This window comes from Emys orbicularis, chromosome 20 (genome assembly GCF_028017835.1).
Source record: "Emys orbicularis isolate rEmyOrb1 chromosome 20, rEmyOrb1.hap1, whole genome shotgun sequence".
In the NCBI taxonomy this organism is placed as follows: domain Eukaryota; kingdom Metazoa; phylum Chordata; order Testudines; family Emydidae; genus Emys; species Emys orbicularis.
In genome coordinates, this window is record NC_088702.1 from 2,575,961 (window position 1) to 2,599,240 (window position 23,280).

General features: G+C 44.6%; 3 protein-coding genes across 3 annotated transcripts; all 3 read right to left on the reverse strand.

Annotated features, from left to right (window-relative positions):
* Positions 1 to 531: 531 nt before the first annotated feature.
* On the reverse strand, positions 532 to 1,050 carry LOC135892655 (scale keratin-like). Its single transcript, XM_065420450.1, has one exon. The coding sequence runs from the start codon at positions 1,048 to 1,050 to the stop codon at positions 532 to 534; it is 519 nt and encodes a 172-aa protein (XP_065276522.1).
* A 9,485-nt stretch (positions 1,051 to 10,535) lies between these two features.
* Positions 10,536 to 11,078, reverse strand: LOC135892650 (scale keratin-like). Its single transcript, XM_065420444.1, has one exon. It carries the CDS (start codon positions 11,076 to 11,078, stop codon positions 10,536 to 10,538), a length of 543 nt encoding a protein of 180 aa, XP_065276516.1.
* A 10,907-nt stretch (positions 11,079 to 21,985) lies between these two features.
* LOC135892696 (scale keratin-like) lies at positions 21,986 to 22,516 on the reverse strand. Its single transcript, XM_065420486.1, has one exon. The coding sequence runs from the start codon at positions 22,514 to 22,516 to the stop codon at positions 21,986 to 21,988; it is 531 nt and encodes a 176-aa protein (XP_065276558.1).
* Positions 22,517 to 23,280: the final 764 nt, after the last annotated feature.

A 23,280-nucleotide genomic window follows, 5' to 3' on the forward strand; every position in this document is an offset into this window, starting at 1 on the left:
TGAATTTCACCCAAACTGGTTGGGATAGAAAGAAGGGAGGAGAAAGGAAAACCAGAAGGCCAATGCTATGATGCAGAATATTTTTTAATGGGAATGAGCAGTGGAGTGCACACTTGCAGAGTGAATTAATGCAGAGTACAAAGAATGTATTTTCAGGGTTACAATACGAGCAAGAACCAATCACCCGCTCCAAAGTGAGGCTTTTCCCACAAGATCATCTGCTTTCTGCCTTGAAGCTGTTGAGTTTGAAAATCATGTCCCTTTTTCAACCAAGTGACTTGTTTTAGCCAGTTCAACGTCAAATAGCACAAAGCACAATAGGAGCATAAAACTAAGCGGCAAAACCTGTAGATGATAAAGCTACAATAATATGTAACAAGTGGAAGACACAGATAGGCCTGATTTATAGAGGTGATGAACATCCACAGTCTGCAAGTAGAGTTGTAGGCATCATTGTCCATTAGATCCGTGGTGAATCTCTATCTTGTCATTTCCTCATTGTTTCTCATTCCTTGGATCGTTCTTCTGGGTTTAGCATGGCCCACAGTTTCCACGGTTGAATCCAGAATATCCTCCCCCAGAAATGCTACGATATGACTTCTTGCTATAACCACGTGAACCTCCAGAACCATATGAGCCTCCATAGCATCCCCCATAACCACTCCCGGCTCCACCCCCATAACCACCCCCATAACCACCCCCGACTCCACCTCCATAAACTCCCCCATAACCAGTTGAGCCTCCGAATCCTCCACCATAACCAACAACACTGTTACCTCCCCTGTAACCACCACCATAACCTCCCCCATAACTAATTGAGCCACCAGATGAGCCACGAGGTCTAATTGGCAAATTTGGTAAGGAGCTTCCTACGAAGCTGTCTTGAGGACATGTAGCCATAGTTGGTCCCGGGAATCTCACAACAACTGGTGGCGCAAAGACCACTGCAGTCGAATCTCCGCATGATGAGATACACGGCTCGTTGCGGATGTCAATACATGGACGTGGGCATATATCGGGATAACAATCCTGGGGTGGGCAGTAAGTCATCTTCTGTGATGGAGGGAATCCTGAAAAACACAGGAGGGAGTAAAGAAACCATGAGACACAGTTGAAATTGGAATAAGAGATTCACGGTTTGAGTTTTAGAGTAAGGGGGGTGAGATAGGTAGGTAGGTTTTTTGAAGGCCACATATCTGCTCCCGTTTCTTCCTTCTATTCATTCGCACCCATTCCCCTTAGGCTTCAAACACAATAAAAAAAAGTCCCAGCAATTTCAAAACAAGTTACCTTTTCACTGCTTCATGCAATCATTAAGCTACACCCTGTGAAGTCAGTGAGAGCTACTTTTAATTCAAAGCTGCTATTACAGCTTGTACTAGCTAAAGGTCTGGTTCGGAGATTACAACTTCTACCCATAAGACTTTAAGTTTTGCCATAGTGGGTGAGCTCAGTGATCCAACTCATCCAGTGTCCTGTCTCTAATGCTGTGCAGCACGACACTCTTCAGAGAAAATGATAGAAGCCCTGACATGGCCCATTATGGAGGAAAATGCTCATAAGGAGAATTTCTTCTTACCATCACTAAACTAGGGGCTGGATTTGCCCTGATGGGAAATTCATATAAAGCACTTCTAAATTCTCAAACTTATCTAGATCTTGATCATCCACTAAACTAAAAAGAACAATCCAGTTGCTGTTCAATTGTTATATTTAAAAACTGATCTCCAGCATTTTATGGAAACAGCAGGGTCAGATGATCGTCTTGGACAAATAGCTGTGAGTCCGGTGAGGTGAGCTGACGGTCTGGCAATTGTATTTGTCTATAAAGAGTCAGAATAAAACTGTCCATTCCTAAAGTAGCCTAAAGCTGAGATTTTTCATAATTGTCTCATGGATTTACATGCACTACCCCCATTATATTTATTGCAAATGGGTGTCCCAATCCCATATGTGGATTTGAAAATCCCAGCATGATATTTTTAAAATCTGCCACCACCAAGGCCGGAACTGACTAGTTGTATAAAACCTACCCTCATTATTATTGCTAAAATCACACAGTATTGGTGAAGGTTCAATCCATAGTTAAAACTATCACTAAAGCAACAACTAGAGTAATTTGAATTCAGTAAACTTACCCAGTTCACCAAGGGAATGAAGTCAAGAGAAGTGGATACAACAACCCAAAGTTGCAAGCCCTTTTATATGCTTTCTTAGCCAATGGGAAGGATAGGAGACACCCTTTCAATAAGCAAACAAAGTGTTTTCTTGCATGCATTACCAGTGACCGAACAAAATGTTTTCTTGCTTTGTATGATAATTATTATTATCCTCTAATTATTTTAATGGCTTTGCTATGGTTGATCAATTACTCAATTTTCAATCCCACATATGGATGACATGCATATTACACCCTGAAGTTCCTTTAATCTGAAAGTATTATGGGCACCGTACCTTCTTGGTATCATCTTACTGATCTCCTTGGTGTTGACAGAGGTATAAATCCAGTTCCATTGCATTACTTCTTCATTGAATAACTTCAAAATATGAAGGTGACTCAAAGGTGTATCAATATTACAATCTGCTGGGATCTGCAGGATTCCGTGTCATTCTTTAAATCCCAACTAGTATCTAATTAGCGGCAAGGTGAATTTCTTGTGGGGTGGGAGACATTATTCTGCAGGTGTACATTCTCACCCTTAGCTGTACACTTTGTGTTTGAGCCAACAGTCTTTGGAACTGCATGAATGTCTCTCCAATCAGTTCAATGGCCTTGGAAACAGACCTTCTGGGTTACAATACTGTGCTGGACACAGGACCAGGACAATGGCACAAACTGATACATTAAATGGTAATAAGTCACCAGGACCAGACAGTATTCACCCAAGAGTTCAGAAAGAACTCAAAGATGAAATTGCCTAACTACTAACTGTGGTAAGAAGTCTATCGCTTACAGCAGCCTCTCTATCCGATGATTGGCGAATAACTAATGTGACACCAATTTTTTACAAGGTAAAATTGTCTAAGGGTATTAAGTCAGCGGAGTGCGTCCTCACTACTGTGGCTAGCATCGACTCACGGAGTGGTGCACTGTGGGAAGCTATCCCATAGTTCCCGCTGTCTCTGCTGCCCATTGGAATTATGGGTTTAGCTTTCAATGCCTGATGGGGCAAAAACATTGTTGCGGGTGGTTTTGGGTACATGTCGTCACTCTCCCCTCCCTCCCTCTCTCCGTGAAAGCAACTCCAGACAATCATTTCGCGCCTTTTTGCCTGGGTTACCTGTGCAGATGCCATAGCACGGCCAGTATGGAGCCAGCCCAGCTCACCGCTGCTGTTGCAAGCATTGTAAACACCTCACGCATTATCCTGCAGTATGTGCAGAACCTGGCTAAGAGATGGCAGCACGAGGACGATTGTGATGAGGACATGGACACAGACGTTCCTGAAATCACGGGCTGTGGTACACAGGAAGGTGTGCAGGTAAATAAACCATTTACAACTAATTGTCCTAGTCAATGGGAGCCATCAAGATTCTAAACCACCATTAATGGCCTACACTTTGCATAATTACAATAGGACCTCAGAGTTATACTTCATATTTCTAGCTTCAGATACAAGAATGATACATGCATCCAAATAGGAGAAATATATTCAGTAGGTTATAACGTTTGACCTGATACCTTACAAGAGACCTGTTGCACAAAGCATATTCCAGTTACATCATATTCACACTCATAAGCACATTTCCATAAAACATACAGAGTGCAATGTCACGTGTGGCAGCTCCCCACCCCAGCTAACCTCTGCTCCGCCTCCTCCCCGAGCACGCCGCCCCCACTCTAATTCTCCTCTGATTGGTGCCGCAAGGCTGGGAGGGGAGGAGAGTTAGAGCGGGGGCAGCGTGCTCGGGGAGGAGGCGGAGCAGAGGTGACCTGGGGTGGGGAGCTGCCACACGGCTCCCCGGGCCGGGGGGGTGGGGAGCTGCTGCAGGGGGGAAATTGGGGGCACCGCTTTTTGGCGCCCCCAAATCTTGGTGTCCTAGGCAACTGCCTAGTTCATCTTAATGGTAGCACCGGCCCTGACTGCAGTATGTGCAGAACCTGGCTAAGAGACGGCAGCACGAGGACGATTGTGATGAGGATATGGACACAGACGTTCCTGAAAGCACGGGCTGTGGCAATTTGGACATCATGGCGGCAGTGGGGCTGGTTGATACAGTGGAACGCCGATCCTGGGCCCGGCAAACAAGCACAGACTGGTGGGCCGCATAGTGTTGCAGGTATGGGATGATTCCCAGCGGCTGCGAAACTTTCGCATGCGTAAGGCCACTTTCCTGGAACTCTGTGAGTTGCTTTCCCCACCCTAAAGTGCAGCAATACCAAGATGAGAGCTGCCCTGACTGTTGAGTAGCAAGTGGCGATAGCCCTGTGGAAGCTCGCAACGCCAGACTGCTACCGGTCAGTCGGGAACCAATTTGGAGTGGGCAAATCTACCTTGGGGCTGTGATTCAAGTATCTGTGTTTCAAGTAGTCAATCCAATCACTGACGTTCTGCTATCAAGGGTAGTGACTCTGGGAAATGTGCAGGTCATAGTGGATGGCTTTGCTGCAATGGGATTCCCTAACTGTGGTGGGGCGCTAGACGGAACACATATCCCTATCTTGGCACCGGACCATCTTGCCAACCAGTACATATTACTGCTTGCTGTGTGCTCCACAATATCTGTGAGAGCAAGGGGGAGACGTTTATGGTGGGGTGGGAGGTTGAGGCAAATCGCCTGGCCGCTGATTACGTGCAGCCCGACACCAGGGCGGTTAGAAGAGCACAGCAGGGCGTGCTGCGCATCAGAGAAGCTTTGAAAACCAGGTTCATGACTGGCCAGGCTACGGTGTGAAAGTTCTGTTTGTTTCTCCTTGATGAAAACCCACCCCCTCAATCTACTTCCCTGTAAGCCAACCACCCTCACCTCCCCCCTTCGATCATCATGGAGTGGATGGGAGTCCGGAGACCCCCCCCCCACCCCGCGTTCTTGGGTGTCTGGTGAGGAGGCTATGGAACTTGGGGAGGAGGGCGGTTGGTTACACAGGTGCTGCAGCGGCGGTCTGTGCTCCTGCTGCCTTTCCTGCACCTCAACCATACGCCGGAGCATATCAGTTTGATCCTCCAGTAACCTCAGCATTACTTCCTGCCTCCTCTCATCACACTGATGCAGCCTATCATCTTGATCCCGCCACCTCTCCTCTTGCTCCCGCCACCTGTCCTCGCGTGCGTCCCTCCTGTCCTCGCGTTCATTTTGTGCTTTCCTGCACTCTTACATTGTCTGCCTCCACACATTTTGCTGAGCTCTTTCAGTGCGGAAGGACTGCATGAGCTCAGAGAACATTTCATCGTGAGTGCGGGTTTTTTTTTGCCTTCTTATCAGCGCTAGCCTCTGGGACGGAGATGATAGTGGTAGCATTGAAACATTTGCAGCTGCAGGAGGAAAAAAAGGAGAGTTGGGTTGACCATTTAAAATGGGTTGGCCATTTAAAAGGAGGGGCTGCTGTTTTGGGGTTAACGTGCAGCACAAACCCAAATTAACCCCCTCTCACAGCCAATTCTCTGCGATGATCGCTTCACCCCTCCCCGCACTGAGTGGCTAACAGCGGGGATGATTTCTTTTCAGCCACAGGCACACAGCCCAGCAGGAACGGCCACCTCTGAATGCCCCCTTAATAAAATTCCTCTATTTCAACCAGGTGACCATGAATGATACCACTCCCCTGAGGCTAACACAAAGAGATAAAGGACGGATGTTGCTTGACTGCATTCCACTAGCTTTACTGGCCGCGAATACATCCCAAGTCTTCAGGGCAAATAATCATTAAGCACGCTTGCTTTTAAACCATGTATTATATTTACAAAGGTACACTCACCAGAGGGGCCTTCTCCACCTTCCATGTCTGAGAGCCCAGGTTGGGAGGGTAATGTCTCCAGGGTGATAAACAGTTCCTGGCTGTCAGGAAGAACGGTTTCTCTGCTTGCCTGCTGTGCTTCTCCTCCTCATCTTCCTTGTCCCCAAAATCCTCATCCCTGTTGCGTGAGACTCCCTTGCAGGAGTCCACGTACAGGGGTGGGGTAGTTGTAGGGGCACCCCCTAGAATTGCATGCAGCTCATGATAGAAGCGGCATGTCTGGGGGTCTGACCTGGAGCGGCTGTTTGCGTTTTTGGTTTTTTGGTAGGCTTGCCTGAGCTCCTTACGTTATACGCGGCACTGCTGTGGGTCCCTGTTATAGCCTCTGTCCTTCATGCCCTTGGAGATTTTTTCAAATATTTGGGCATTTCGTCTTTTGGAACGGAGTTCTGATAGAACGGATTCATCTCCCCATACAGCGATCAGATCCAGTACCTCCGGTCGGTCCATGCTGGAGCTCCTTTGCGATTCAGGGACTCCATGGTCACCTCTGCTGATGAACTCTGCATGGTCACCTGTGCTGATCAGCTTGCCACGCTGGCTAAACAGGAAATAAAATTCAAAAGTTCGCGGGGCTTTTCCTGTCTACCTGGCCAATGCAGCTGAGTTGAGAGCGCTGTCCAGAGCGGTCACAATGGAGTACTCTGGGATAGCTCCCGGAGGCCAATACCGTCAAATTATGTCCACAATAACCCAAATTCAACCCAGTGATGTCGATTTCAGTGCTAATCCCTTCATCGGGGAGGAGTACAGAAATTCATTTTAAGACCCCTTTAAGTCGACAAAAATGGCTTCCTCGTGTGAACGGGTGCAGAGTTAAATCGATCTAACGCTGCAAAATTCGACCTAAACTCGTAGTGTAGATGAGGACTTAGTCCTGGGAGTCGAGGATGGTTCAGGAATGAGTTCCTTGAAGAAATCAGAGTAATTCAGAGTCCGACAAACTTTACCACAGTACAGAAGGCCCTTCGCTTTCAACAAAATACCTCACCATTACCAGGATGGATTTTAAGTTGCTATAGAGACCTACACTTCCTATAATGAGGGGAACAGGAAGAACAAAAGTATATATGAAATTTACTAGAGAACATTTCATGGGAATTTCGGAACACAGGAATTGCTCTGGGATTCCTCGAATCCTATATCCATTGTACAATAATACCCAGGATCACCTCTTTCAGGCAAGTTCAACTTGGAATGCTCTTGATGCTGTGATACTGGGGACTATGCAACATTCTCAACTAGATAAGTAGATAGTAATCCTCCCAGAGTAAATGATTTAACCCCACCACCTTTTTTACATATGGGAGATGAGAGAGGAGAGAGGATATTGATTTACCAAAGATCAGTCAAGACATCTGTGGCTAACCACAAGGCCAAGATTTTCAAAAGCAACTGGTGATTTTGGTGCCAAACTTCAGACATCTTGAAAAATCCTGGCTTTTAAAAGTACTCACTGTCTATTCTCTGGACCACTGTTCCCATGAATATGTCCAAGCCCAATCTAGGACCACGCACTTTTGAAATTCTTAATTTTCAGTTCCTCTGTGAATACATTTTGCAGGAACAGAGACTTAGAAATTTTCAGCATGAAACAGGCCAAGTGCTTCTAATATAGTAAGTAGGTGCTATGACGGGTTCAGTCACAGAGATCCCCTTGGGACTGTCACCTGATGTGCTGAAATGACCTCTGAGCCAGTTTTCCCTGCCAGCTTGGGACTCCAGAACCCTGTCTTGTTGAGCCAGACACGCTAGCCTGCTGCAACACAGACCCAGGGTCTGGTCCATGCCCCCAAAGCTACAGACTTAACTGAAAACAGCTCAGCAAGTTACCTGTCTCCAGCACCCAGACACCCAGCTCCCAATGGGATCCAAACCCCAAATAAATCCGTTTTACTCTGTATAAAGCTTATACAGGGTAAACTCATGAATTGTTCACCCTCTATAACACTGATAGAGAGATATGCACAGCTGTTTGCTCCCCCAGGTATTAATCACTTACTCTGGGTTTATTAATAAACAAAAGTGATTTTATTAAGTATAAAAAGTAGGAGTTAAGTGGTTTCAAGTAATAACAGGCAGACCAGAGTAAGTCACCAAGCAAAATAAAGTAAAAACACGCAAGTCTACCCTAATACATTAAGAATCCGATTGCAGGTAATATCTCACCCCGAGAGATGTTCCAATAAGCTTCTTTCACAGACTAGACTCCTTCCTAATCTGGTCCGAATCCTTTCCCCTCATACAGTCCTTGTTAGTTCCAGCAGACATCTCAGGTGGTAAGCAGGGGTTTTCTCATGACTGGCAGCCCCCTTTGTCCTGCTCCACCCCGTTTTATAGCTTTGGCACAAGGCGGGAATCTTTTGTCTGTGCTTGTCCCCACCCCACCTCATCAATGGAAAAGTACAAGGATTAAATGGATTCCAGTATCGTGTGACATGGTCACATGTCACAGTAAGACCCCTAGTCTCCATTCTTCCTGGGTTGGCCCACACCTACACAGGAAGGTGTGCAGGTAAATAAACCATTTACAACCAATTGTCCTAGTCAATGGGAGCCATCAAGATTCTAAACCACCATTAATGGCCCACACTTTGCATAATTACAATAGGACCTCAGAGTTATACTTCATATTTCTAGCTTCAGATACAAGAATGATACATGCATCCAAATAAGAGAAATATATTCAGTAGGTTATAATGTTTGATATGATACCTTACAAGAGATCTTTTGCACAAAGCATATTCCAGTTACATCATATTCACACTCATAAGCACATTTCCATAAAACATATGGAGTGCAATGACACAGGGTCAGCTGAAGAAAATTCATTATTCAACTGAAAATCCTTTCCGTCATATTCACTTAAAGGTTATCATAAATTAACTGGAGGGAAATTATTTTAAAGTCCTACCTATATCTTGATGTTAGGAAAGTTTTTGACACAGTGACACCAGACATTCTTATAAGCAAACTTGGGAAACATTTCCCTCAACCACATGGTTGAGACAAAATTATTATCAGGTGGCTATATAACTGGTTGAAAGACTAGACTCAAAGATTGGTTATCAATGGTTTGCTGTCAATCTAGGATGCTATACCTAGGGGGGCGGTAGCCAGAGGAGATTATCCTTGGTCTTTTACTCGTCAGTATTTTCTCTAATAACTTGAATAATGGAGTGGACAGTTCACTGATAATATTTGCAGAGGACACCAAGCTGAGAGGGGTTGCAAGCACTTTGGAAGACAGGATGAGAATTCAAAATGAGCTTCACTAATTGGAGACTTCATCTGAAATCAACACTGAAATTCAGTTAAGGCCTCAGCTGGAGTTTTGTCCCCAATTTTGCCCAGCACACTTCAATGGGGAAGATGTGGACAAACTGGAGAGATTCCAGAGGAGAGCTACTAAAATGACAAATGTTTCAGAACCCTGACATCTGAGGACAAATTGAAAACACTGGGCATGTTTAGTGTTAAGAAAAGCAGACTGACGGGGGACTGGATAACAGTTTTCAACTATGTGTAGGGCCGTTTTAAAGAACACGGTGATCAATTGTTCTGCGTCCACTGAAGATAAGATGAGATGTAATTGGCTTAATCTGCATGATGGGAGATACAGGTTAGATATTAGCAATGACTTTTTAACTCTAATGATTGTAAAGTGTTGATTTCAGGCTTTCACGGGAAGTTGTGGAATCTCCATCATTGTAGGTTTATAAGGAGAGGTTAGACAAAGACCAGTCAGGTCACGTCCTGCCGCCGCACAGGGGGCTGAACTTGGTGACATCACAAGGTTCCTTTCAGCCCTATAGTTCAAGGATTCTACAACTTTATGTAATATTTAGAGCAGGGAAATATATTCTAATTCCCTTCTGAGACTTTTGGAACAAGGGGGAATATCTTCTTACCACAGTTAGTACTTATCTCCCCTGGGCAGACGGACAGCACCATGGTATTGACCAGTTAATGTACTTTGCTGCTTAGGTATTCTCTTGAGTTGGAGGGATGTAGTACAGGGAGCATGTACAGAGCACCATCACCGTGGTGAATTTCACCCAAACTGGTTGGGATAGAAAGAAGGGAGGAGAAAGGAAAACCAGAAGGCCAATGCTATGATGCAGAATAATTTTTAATGGGAATGAGCAGTGGAGTGCACACTTGCAGAGTGAATTAATGCAGAGTACAAAGAATGTATTTTCAGGGTTACAATACGAGCAAGAACCAATCACCCGCTCCAAAGTGAGGCTTTTCCCACAAGATCATCTGCTTTCTGCCTTGAAGCTGTTGAGTTTGAAAATCATGTCCCTTTTTCAACCAAGTGACTTGTTTTAGCCAGTTCAACGTCAAATAGCACAAAGCACAATAGGAGCATAAAACTAAGCGGCAAAACCTGTAGATGATAAAGCTACAATAATATGTAACAAGTGGAAGACACAGATAGGCCTGATTTATAGAGGTGATGAACACCCACAGACTGCAAGTAGAGTTGTAGGCACCATTGTCCATTAGATCCGTGGTGAATCTCTATCTTGTCATTTCCTGATTGTTTCTCATTCCTTGGATCGTTCTTCTGCGTTTAGCATGGCCCACAGTTTCCACGGTTGAATCCAGAATATCCTCCTCCAGAAATGCTACGATATGACTTCTTGCTATAACCACGTGAACCTCCAGAACCATATGAGCCTCCATAACAACCCCCATAACCACCCCCGGCTCCACCCCCATAAACACCCCCGGCTCCACCCCCATAACCACCCCCATAACCACCCCCGACTCCACCTCCATAAACTCCCCCATAACCAGTTGAGCCTCCGAATCCTCCACCATAACCAACAACACTGTTACCTCCCCCATAACCACCACCATAACCTCCCCCATAAGTATGTGAGCCACCATATGAGCCCACAGGTCTAATTGGCAAATTTGGTAAGGAGGTTCCTACGAAGCTGTCTTGAGGACATGTAGCCATAGTTGGTCCCGGGAATCTCACAACAACTGGTGGCGCATAGACCACTGCAGTCGAATCTCCGCATGATGAGATACACGGCTCGTTGCGGACGTCAATACATGGACGTGGGCATATATCGGGATAACAATCCTGGGGTGGGCAGTAAGTCATCTTCTGTGATGGAGGGAATCCTGAAAAACACAGGAGGGAGTAAAGAAACCATGAGACACAGTTGAAATTGGAATAAGAGATTCACGGTTTGAGTTTTAGAGTAAGGGGGGTGAGATAGGTAGGTAGGTTTTTTGAAGGCCACATATCTGCTCCCGTTTCTTCCTTCTATTCATTCGCACCCATTCCCCTTAGGCTTCAAACACAATAAAAAAAAAGTCCCAGCAGTTTCAAAACAAGTTACCTCTTCACTGCTTCATGCAATCATTAAGATGCACAACACCCTGTGAAGTCAGTGAGAGCTACTTTTAATTCAAAACTGCTATTCCAGCTTGTACCAGCTAAAGGTCTGGTTCGGAGATTACAACTTCTACCCATAAGACTTTAAGTTTTGCCATAGTGGGTCAGCTCAGTGATCCAACTCATCCAGTGACCTGTCTCTAATGCTGTGCAGCACGACACTCTTCAGAGAAAATGATGGGAGCCCTGACATGGCCCATTATGGAGGAAACTGCTCATAAGGAGAATTTCTTCTTACCATCACTAACCTAGGGGCTGGATTTGCCCTGAAGGGAAATTCACATAAACCACTTCTAAATTCTCAAACTTATCTAGATCTTGATCATCCACTAAACTGAAAAGAACAATCAAGTTCCTGTTCAATTGTTATATTTCAAAACTGATCTCCAGCATTTTATGGAAACAGCAGGGTCAGATGATCATCTTGGACAAATAGCTGTGAGCCCGGTGAGGTCAGCTGACGGGCTGGCAATTGTATTTATCTATAAAGAGTCAGAATAAAACTGTCCATTCCTAAAGCAGCCTAAAGCTGAGATTTTTCATAATTGTCTCATGGATTTACATGCACTACCCCCATTATATTTATTGCAAATGCGTGTCCCAATCCCATAAGTGGATTTGAAAATCCCAGCATGATATTTTTAAAGTCTGCCACCACCAAGGCCTGCAACTGACTAGTTGTATAAAACCTACCCTCATTATTATTGCTAAAATCACACAGTATTGGTGAAGGTTCAATCCATAGTTAAAACTATCACTAAAGCGACCACTAGAGTAATTTGAATTCAATAGACTTACCCAGTTCACCAAGGGGATGAAGTCAAGAGAAGTGGATACAACAACCCAAAGTTGCAAGCACTTTTATATGCTTTCTTAGCCAATGGGAAGGATAGGAGACACCCATTCAATAACCAAACAAAGTGTTTTCTTGCATGCATTACCAGTGACAGAACAAAATGTTTTCTTGCTTAATATGATAATTATTATTATCCTCTAATTATTTTAATGGCTTTGCTATGGTTGATCAATTACTCAATTTTCAATTCCACTTATAGATGACATGCATATTACACCCTGAAGTTCCTTAAATCTGAAAGTATTATGGGCAACATACCTTCCTGGTATCATCTCACTAATCTCCTTGGTGTTGACAGAGGTATAAATCCAGTTCCATTGCATTACTTCTTCATTGAATAACTTCAAAATATGAAGGTGACTCAAAGGTGTATCAATATTACAATCTGCTGGGATCTGCAGGATTCCGTTTTGTTCTTTAAATCCTGACTAGTATCTAATTAGCGGCAAGGTGGAATTCTTGTGGGGTGGGAGACATTATTCTGCAGGTGTACAATCTCACCCTTAGCTGTACACTTTGTGTTTGAGCCAACACCCTTTGGAACTGCATGAATGTCTCTCCAATCAGTTCAATGGCCTTGGAAACAGACCTTCTGGGTTACAATACTGTGCTGGACATATGACCAGGACAATAGCACAAACTCATATATTAAATGGTAATAAGTCACCAGGACCAGATGGTATTCACCCAAGAGTTCAGAAAGAACTCAAATATGAAATTGAGAAACTGTGGTAAGAAGCAGCCTCTCTATCCGATGATTAGCGGATAACTAATGTGACACCAATTTTTTTAAATATCTCAAGTTCAGTACAAGGTAAATTGGTTGAAACTATAGTAAAGATCAGAATTATCAGCCATATAGAGGACCGTGATACGCTGGGGAAGAGTCAATATGGCTTTTGTGAAGGGAAGTCATGGCTTACTAATCATTAGAATTCTTTGAATCAGTCAACAAATATATGGACAAGGGTGATCCAGTGGAGAATGTGTAGTTGGACTTTCAGAAAGACTTTGATAAGCTCCTGCACCAAAGGCTCTTAAACAAACTAAGCAGTTATGGGGTAAGAGGGAAGGTTCTCTCATGGATCAGTAACCAGTTAATATATAATGAGAAAGGGGTAGAAAAGAAATGTTTAGTTTTCAAAGTGGAAAGAGGTAAACAGTGGGTTCCCTCAAGGAGTTGTACTGGGACCAGTGCTCTTCAATGTATTCATAAATGATCTGGAAAAAGAGGTAAACTTTGAATTGGCAAAGTTTGCAGACCACACAAAATACTTATGATAGTTAAGCGCAAAGCGTACTGCAAAGAGTTACAAAGAGATCTTACAAAACTGGGTGACTGGGCAAGAAAATGGTAGTAGAATTTCAAGTTGACAAATGCAAAGTAATAGAGATTGGAAAATATAATCTCAATTATACACTAACAAGGATGGGGTCTAATTTAGTTGTTGCCACTCAAGAAAGATCTTGGAGTTATTGTGGGGAGTTTTCTGAAAACGTCCGCTCAGTCATAGAATCACAGAAATGTAGGACTGGAAGGGAGCTTAGGAGGTCATCTAGTCCAGTCCCCTGCACTCATGGCAGGACTAAGTTTTATCTAGACCATCCCTGACAGGTGTTTGTCTAACCTGCTCTTAAAGATCTCTATTGATGGAGATTCCACAAGCTCCGTGGGCAATTTATTCCAGTGCTTAACCACCCTGGCAGTTAGGAAGCTTTTCCTAATGTCCAGACTAAACCGCCCAATCTGCAATCTAAGCCCATTGCTTCTTGTCCTATCCTCAGAGGTTAAGGAGAACAAGTTTTCTCCCTCCTCCTTCTAACAATCTTTTATGTGCTTGAAAACTGTTATCATGCCCCCTCTCTGTCTTCTCGTCTCCAGAGTATACAAACCCAATTTCTGCAATGTTCCCTTATAGGTCATGTTTTCTAGTCTTTTAATCATTTTTGTTGCTCTTCTCCGGACTTTCTCCAACTTGCCCATATCGTTCCTGAAATGCGGCGCCCAGAACTGGACACAATACTCTAGTTGAGGCCTAATCAGCATTTCTTGCTTACAACACTCCTGATACTACATTCCAGAAAGATGATTGGTTTTTGGTTTGGTTCGGTTTTTGGCAACAGTGTTACACTGTTGACTCATATTTAGCTTGTGATCCACTATGATCCCCAGATTCCTTTCTTCAGTAGGCAGTCAGACAGTCTGAGGCAGTCATTTCCCATTTTGTATGTGTGCAACTGATTGCTCCTTCCTATATGGAATACTTTGCATTTGTCCTTATTAAATTTCATGTTATTTACTTCAGACCATTTCTTCAGTTTGTCCAGATCATTTTGAATTTTAATCCTATCCTCCAAAGCACTTGCAAGCCCTCCCAATTATGCACCCACCTTATTAGTAGCTCCATCTAGTTGTATTTCCCTAGTTTGTTTATGAAAAGGTTATGCAAGACAGTATCAAAAGACTTACTAAATCAAGATCTACTACGTCTACTGCGTTCCCCCAAAGAAAGATGTTAGTTTGAGTTGACATGATTTGTTCCGGACAACTCCATGCTGACTTCTACTTATCACCTTGTTATCGTCTAGGTGTTTGCAAATAGATTCCTTACTTATTTGCTCCATTATTTTTCTAAGTACTGAAGTTAAGCAGATTGGTCTGTAATTCACTGGGTGGTCCTTATTTCCCTTTGTATACCTGGGTACTATATTTGGCCTTTCCTAGTCCTCTGGAATCTCTCCCATCTTCCGTAATTTGTCGAACATGACCACAAATGGCTCAGATACCAACTCAGTCAGCTCCTTGAGTATTCTAGGACGTATTTCATCAGGCCCTGGTAACTTGAAGACATCTGACATGTCTAAGGGTATGTCTACACTAAGAAGTTAGGTCGATTTTATAGAAGTCGATTTTTATAAATCGATTTTATACAGTTGATTGTGTATGTCTCCACTAAGCGCATTAAGTCACTGGAGTGCATCCTCACTACCGTGGCTAGCATCGATTCACGGAGCGGTGCACTGTGGGTAGCTATCCCAGAGTTCCCGCTGTCTCTGCTGCCCATTGGAATTATGGGTTAAGCTTCCAATACCTGATGGTGCAAAAACATTGTTGCGGGTAGTTTTGGGTTCATGTTGTCACTCTCCCCACCCTCTGTGAAAGCAACTCCAGACAATCATTTCGTACCTTTTTGCCTGGCGCAGATGCCATAGCACAGCAAGCATGGAGCCCGCCCAACTCACTGCTGCTCTTGCAAGCATTGTAAACACCTCACGCATTATCCTGCAGTATGTGCAGAACCTGGCTAAGAGACGGCAGCACGAGGACGATTGTGATGAGGACATGGACACAGACATTCCTGAAAGCACGGGTTGTGGCAATTGGGACATCATGGCGGCAGTGGGGCTGGTTGATACAGTGGAACGCCGATTCCGGGCCTGGCAAACAAGCACAGACTGGTGGGACCGCATAGTGTTGCAGGTATGGGATGATTCCCAGTGGCTGCGAAACTTTTGCATGCGTAAGGCCACTTTCCTGGAACTCTATGAGTTGCTTTCCCCCACCCTGAAGTGCAGGAATAGCAAGATGAGAGCTGCCCTGACTGTTGAGAAGTGAGTGGCCATATCCATGTGGAAGCTTGCAACGCCAGACTGCTACCGGTCAGTCGGGAACCAATTTGGAGTGGGCAAATCTACTGTGGGGACTGCTGTGATTCAAGTAGGCAATGCAATCACTGACATTCTGCTATCAAGAGTAGTGACTCTGGGAAACATGCAGGTCATAGTGGATGGCTTTCCTGCAATGGGATTCCCTAACTGTGGTGGGGCGATAGACGGAACTCATATCCCTATCTTGGCACCGGACCACCTTGCCAACCAATACATATTACTGCTTGCTGTGTGCTCCACAATATCTGTGAGAGCACGGGGGAGACGTTTATGGCGGGGTGAGAGGTTGAGGCAAATCGCCTGGCCGCTGATTACGTGCAGCCCGACACCAGGGCGGTTAGAAGAGCACAGCAGGGCGTGCTGCACATCAGAGAAGCTTTGAAAACCAGGTTCATGATTGGCCAGGCTACGGTATGAAAGTTCTGTTTGTTTCTCCTTGATGAAAACCCGCCCCCTTGGTTCACTCTACTTCCCTGTAAGCCAACCGCCCTCCCCTCCCCCCTTGGATCACCACTTGCAGAGGCAATAAAGTCATTGTTGTTTCAAAGTCATGCATTCTTTATTAATTAGTCACAGAAATGGGGGGGATAACTGCCAAGGTAGCCTGGGAGGGGTGGTGGAGGAGGGAAGCACCGGGTGGGGCGGTGGAGGATGGGAGGAGGGAAGGACAAGGCCACACTGCACTTCAAAACTTATTGAATGCCAGCTTTCTGTTGCTTGGGCAGTCCTCTGGGTTGGAGTGGTTGGGTGCCCGGAGCGCCCCAACCACGCCCTCCCCCGCCGCGTTCCTGGGTGTCTGGTGAGGAGGCTATGGAACTTGGGGAGGAGGGCGGTTGGTTACACAGGTGCTGCAGCGGCGGTCTGTGCTCCTGCTGCCTTTCCTGCACCTCAACCATACGCCGGAGCATATCAGTTTGATCCTCCAGTACCCTCAGCATTGCTTCCTGCCTCCTCTCATCACACCTATGCAACCTATCATCCACCTCCCGCCACCTCTCCTCTTGCTCCTGCCACCTGTCCTCACGTTCATTTTGTGCTTTCCTGCACTCTGACATTGTCTGCCTCCACGCATTTTGCTGAGCTCTTTCAGTGCGGGAGGACTGCATGAGTTCAGAGAACATTTCATCGCGAGTGCGTTTTTTTTCGCCTTCTTACCACCGCTAGCCTCTGGGACGGCGATGATAGTGGTAGCATTGAAACATTTGCAGCTGCAGGAGGAAAAAAGGGAGAGTTGGGTTAACCATTTAAAATGGGTTGGCCATTTAAAAGGAGGTGCTGCCGTTTTTGGGTTAACGTGCAGCACAAACCCAACTAAACCGCCTCTCACACCCAATTCTCTGGGATGATCGCTTCATCCCTCCCCGCACTGCGTGGCTAACAGCGAGGATGATTTCCTTTCAGCCACAGGTACACAGCCCAGCAGGAACGGCCACCTCTGAATGTCCCCTTAATAAAATTCCTCTAGTTCAATCAGGTGACCATGAATGATACCACCCTCCTGAGGCTAACACAGAGAGATAAAGAACGGATGTTGCTTGACTGCATTCCAGTATCTTTACTGGCCACAAATACATCCCAAGTCTTCAGGGCAAATAATCATTAAACACGGTTGCTTTTAAACCATGTATTATATTTACAAAGGTTCACTCACCAGAGGGGCCTTCTCTGCCTTCCATGTCTGAGAGCCCAGGTTGGGAGGGTAGTGTCTCCAGGGTGATAAACAGTTCCTGGCTGTCGGGGAGAACGGTTTCTCCGCTTGCCTGCTGTGCGCTATCCTCCTCCTCCTCATCTTCCTTGTCCCCAAAATCCTCATCCCTGTTGCGTGAGACTCCCTTGCAGGAGTCCACGTACGGGGTGGGGTAGTTGTAGGGGCACCCCCTAAAATTGCCAAATATTTTGGCATTTCGTCTTTTGGAACGGAGTTCTGATAGCACGGATTCATCTCCCCATACACCGATCAGATCCAGTACCTCCCGTTCGGTCCATGCTGGAGCTCCTTTGCGATTCAGGGACTCCATGGTCACCTCTGCTGATGAGCTCTGCATTGTCACCTGTGCTGATCAGCTTGCCACGCTGGCCAAACAGGAAATAAAATTCAAAAGTTCGCGGGGCTTTTCCGGTCTACCTAGCCAATGCAGCTGAGTTGAGAGTGCTGTCCAGAGTGGTCACAATGGAGCACTCTGGGATAGCTCCTGGAGCCCAATACTGTCAAATTGTGTCCACAATACCCCAAATTCAACCTAGTGATGTCGATTTCAGTGCTAATCCCTTCATTGGGGAGAAGTACAGAAATTCATTTTAAGACCCCCTTAAAACGACAAAAATCGCTTTGTCGTGTGGATGGGTGCAGAGTTAAATCGATCTAACGCTACAAAATTCGACCTAAACTCGTAGTGTAGACCAGGACTTAGTCCTGGGAGTCGAGGATGGTTCAGGAATGAGTTCCTTGAAGAAATCAGTGTAATTCAGAGTCCGACAAACTTTACCACAGTACAGAAGGCCCTTCGCTTTCAACAAAATACCTCACCATTACCAGGATGGATTTTAATTTGCTATAGAGACCTACACTTCCTATAATGAGGGGAATAGGAAGAACAAAAGGATATATGAAATTTACTAGAGAACATTTCATGGGAATTCCGGAACAAAGGAATTGCTCTGTGATTCCTCGAATCCTATATCCATTGTACAATAATACCCAGGATCACCTCTTAGACAAGTTCAACTTGGAAAGCTCTTGATGCTGTGATACTGGGGACTATGCAACATTTTCAACTAGATAAGTAGATTGTAATCCTCCCAGAGTAAATGATTTAGCCCGACCACCTTTTTTACATATGGGGAGATGAGAGAGGAGAGAGGATATTGATTTACCAAAGATCAGTCAAGACGTCTGTGGCTAACCACAAGGCCAAGATTTTCAAAAGCAACTGGTGATTTTGGTGCCAAACTTCAGACATCTTGAAAAATCCTGGCTTTTAAAAGTACTCACTGTCTATTCTCTGGACCACTGTTCCCATGAATATGTCCAAGCCCAATCTAGGACCACGCACTTTTGAAATTCTTAATTTTCAGTTCCTCTGTGAATACATTTTGCAGGAACAGAGACTTAGAAATTTTCAGCATGAAACAGGCCAAGTGCTTCTAATATAGTAAGTAGGTGCTATGACGGGTTCAGTCACAGAGATCCCCTTGGGACTGTCACCTGATGTGCTGAAATGACCTCTGAGCCAGTTTTCCCTGCCAGCTTGGGACTCCAGAACCCTGTCTTGTTGAGCCTGCTGCAACACAGACCCAGGGTCTGGTCCATGCCCCCAGAGCTGCAGACATAACTGAAAACAGCTCAGCAAGTTACCTGTCTCCAGCACCCAGTCACCCAGCTCCCAGTGGGATCCAAACCCCAAGTAAATCTGTTTTACTCTGTATAAAGCTTATACAGGGTAAACTCATGAATTGTTCGCCCTCTATATCACTGATAGAGCGATATGCACAGCTGTTTGCTCCCCCAGGTATTAATCACTTACTCTGGGTTTATTAATAAACAAAAGTGATTTTATTAAGTATAAAAAGTAGGAGTTAAGTGGTTTCAAGTAATAACAGACAGACCAAAGTAAGTCACCAAGCAAAATAAAGTAAAAACATGCTAGTCTAAACCTAATTCATTAAGAAACTGATTGCAGATAATATCTCACCCTCAGAGATGTTCCAATAAACTCCTTTCACAGACTAGACTCCTTCCTAATCTGGGCCCTATCCTTTCCCCTCGTACAGTCCTTGTTAGTTCCAGCAGACATCTCAGGTGGCAAGCAGGGGTTTTCTCATGACTGGTAGCCCCCTTTGTCCTGCTCCACCCCGTTTTATAGCTTTGGCACAAGGCGGGAATCTTTTGTCTGTGCTTGTCCCCATCTCTGTCTCATCAATGGAAAAGTACAAGGATTAAATGGATTCCAGTATCATGTGACATGGTCACATGTCACAGTAAGACCCCTAGTCTCCATTCTTCCTGGGTTGGCCCACACCTACACAGGAAGGTGTGCAGGTAAATAAACCATTTACAACCAATTGTCCTAGTCAATGGGAGCCATCAAGATTCTAAACCACCATTAATGCCCACACTTTGCATAATTACAATAGGACCTCAGAGTTATACTTCATATTTCTGGCTTCTGATACAAGAATGATACCTGCATCCAAATAGGAGAAATATATTCCTATAGGTTATAACGTTTGATATGATACCTTACAAGAGACCTTTTGCACAAAGCATGTTCCAGTTACATCATATTCACACTCATAAGCACATTTCCATAAAACATATGGAGTGCAATGACACAGGGTCAGCTGAAGAAAATTCATTATTCAACTAAAAATCCTTTCCGTCATATTCACTTAAAGGTTATCATAAATTAACTGGAGGGAAATTATTTTAAAGTCCTACCTATATCTTGATGTTTGGAAAGTTTTTGACACAGTCACACCAGACATTCTTATAAGCAAACTTGGGAAACATTTCCCTCAACCACATGGTTGAGACAAAATTATTATCAGGTGGCTATATAACTGGTTAAAAGACTAGACTCAAAGATTGGTTATCAATGGTTTGCTGTCAATCTAGGATGTTATACCTAGGGGGGTGGTAGCCAGAGGAGATTATCCTTGGTCTTTTACTCGTCAGTATTTTCTCTAATAACTTGAATAATGGAGTGGACAGTTCACTGATAATATTTGCAGAGGACACCAAGCTGAGAGGGGTTGCAAGCACTTTGGAAGACAGGATGAGAATTCAAAATGAGCTTCACTAATTGGAGACTTCATCTGAAATCAACACTGAAATTCAGTTAAGGCCTCAGCTGGAGTTTTGTCCCCAATTTTGCCCAGCACACTTCAATGGGGAAGATGTGGACAAACTGGAGAGATTCCAGAGGAGAGTTACTAAAATGACAAACGTTTCAGAACCCTGACCTCTGAGGACAAATTGAAAACACTGGGCATGTTTAGTGTTAAGAAAAGCAGACTGACGGGGGACTGGATAACAGTTTTCAACTATGTGTAGGGCCGTTTTAAAGAACACGGTAATCAATTGTTCTGTGTCCACTGAAGATAAGATGAGATGTAATTGGCTTAATCTGCATGATGGGAGATACAGGTTAGATATTAGCAATGACTTTTTAACTCTAATGATTGTAAAGTGTTGATTTCAGGCTTTCACAGGAAGTTGTGGAATCTCCATCATTGAAGGTTTATAAGGAGAGGTTAGACAAAGACCAGTCAGGTCAGGTCCTGCCGCCGCACAGGGGGCTGAACTTGGTGACATCCCAAGGTTCCTTCCAGCCCTATAGTTCAAGGATTCTACAATTTTATGTAATATTTAGAACAGGGAAATATATTCTAATTCCCTTCTGAGACTTTTGGAACAAGGGGGAATATCTTCTTACCACAGTTAGTACTTATCTCCCCTGGGCAGATGGCCAGCACCATGGTATTGACCAGTTAATGTACTTTGCTGCTTAGGTATTCTCTTGAGTTGGAGGGATGTAGTACAGGGAGCATGTACAGAGCATCTTCACCGTGGTGAATTTCACCCAAATTGGTTGGGATAGAAAGAATGGAGGAGAAAGGAAAACCAGAAGGCCAATGCTATGATGCATAATAATTTTTAATGGGAATGAGCAGTGGAGTACACACTTGCAGAATGAATTAATGCAGAGTACAAAGAATGTATTTTCAGGGTTACAATACGAGCAAGAACCCGCTCCAAAGTGAGGCTTTTCGCACAAGATCATCTGCTTTCTGCCTTGAAGCTGTTGAGTTTGAAAATCATGTCCCTTTTTCAACCAAGTGACTTGTTTTAGCCAGTTCAACGTCAAATAGCACAAAGCATAAGACTAAGCGGCAAAACCTGTAGATCATAAAGCTACAATAATATGTAACAAGTGGAAGACACAGATAGGCCTGATTTATAGAGGTGATGAACACCCACAGTCTGCAAGTAGAGTTGTAGGCATCATTGTCCATTAGATCAGTGGTGAATCTCTATCTTGTCATTTCCTGATTTTTTCTCATTCCTTGGATCATTCTTCTGGGTTTAGCATGGCCCACAGTTTCCACTGTTGACTCCAGAATATCCTCCTCCAGAAATGCTACGATATGACTTCTTGCTATAACCACGTGAACCTCCAGAACCATATGAGCCTCCATAACAACCCCCATAACCACCCCCAGCTCCAACCCCATAAACACCCCCGGCTCCACCCCCATAACCACCCCCGGCTCCACCTCCATAAACTCCCCCATAACCAGTTGAGCCTCCGAATCCTCCACCATAACCAACAACACTGTTACCTCCCCCGTAACCACCACCATAACCTCCCCCATAACTAATTGAGCCACCATATGAGCCCACAGGTCTAATTGGCAAATTTGGTAAGGAGGTTCCTACGAAGCTGTCTTGAGGACATGTAGCCATAGTTGGTCCCGGGAATCTCACAACAACTGGTGGCGCATAGACCACTGCAGTCGAATCTCCACATGATGAGATACACGGCTCGTTGCGGACATCAATACATGGACGTGGGCATATATCGGGACTACAGTCCTGGGGTGGGCAGTAAGACATCTTCTGTGATGGAGGGAATCCTGAAAAACACAGGAGGGCGTAAAGAAACCATGAGACACAGTTGAGATTGGAATAAGAGATTCACGGTTTGAGTTTTAGAGTAAGAGGAGCGAGATGAAGGTTGATGAAGGCCACATATCTGCTCCCGTTTTTTCCCTTCTATTCAGTCGCACCCTGTCATAACTATAAAGGGAAGGGTAACAGCCCTCCTGTGTAAAATACTATAAAATCCCTCCTGGCCAAAGACTCCAAAATCCTTTTACCTGAAAAGGGTTAAGAAGCTCAGGTAACCTGGCGGACACCTGACCCAAAGGACCAATAAGGGGACATGATACTTTCAAATCTTGGCGGGGGGGGAAGGCTTTTGTTTGTGCTCTTTGTTTTGGTGGTTGTTTGCTCTTGGGACTAAGAGGGACCAGACATCAATCCAGGCTCTCCAAATCTTTCTGAACAAGTCTCTCATATTTCAAACTTGTAAGTAAACAGCCAGGCAAGGCGTGTTAGTTTTTATCTTTGTTTTCTCAACTTGTAAATGTACCTTTTGCTAGGGTGTTTACCTCTGTTTGCTGTAACTTTGAACCTAAGGCTAGAGAGGGGTCCTTTGGGCTCTTTAAGTTTGATTACCCTGTAAGGTTATTTTCCATCCTGATTTTACAGAGATGATTTTTACCTTTTTCTTTAATTAAAAGCCTTCTTTTTAAGAACCTGATTGATTTTCCTTGTTTTTAGATCCAAGGGGGTTGGATCTTGATCCACCAGGAGTT

Bases quoted from the DNA above. Each gene is read 5' to 3' on its own strand.
- LOC135892650 (XM_065420444.1), bottom strand. From the start codon at position 11,078: ATGACTTACTGCCCACCCCAGGATTGTTATCCCGATATATGCCCACGT.
- LOC135892696 (XM_065420486.1), bottom strand. From the start codon at position 22,516: ATGTCTTACTGCCCACCCCAGGACTGTAGTCCCGATATATGCCCACGT.
- LOC135892655 (XM_065420450.1), bottom strand. From the start codon at position 1,050: ATGACTTACTGCCCACCCCAGGATTGTTATCCCGATATATGCCCACGT.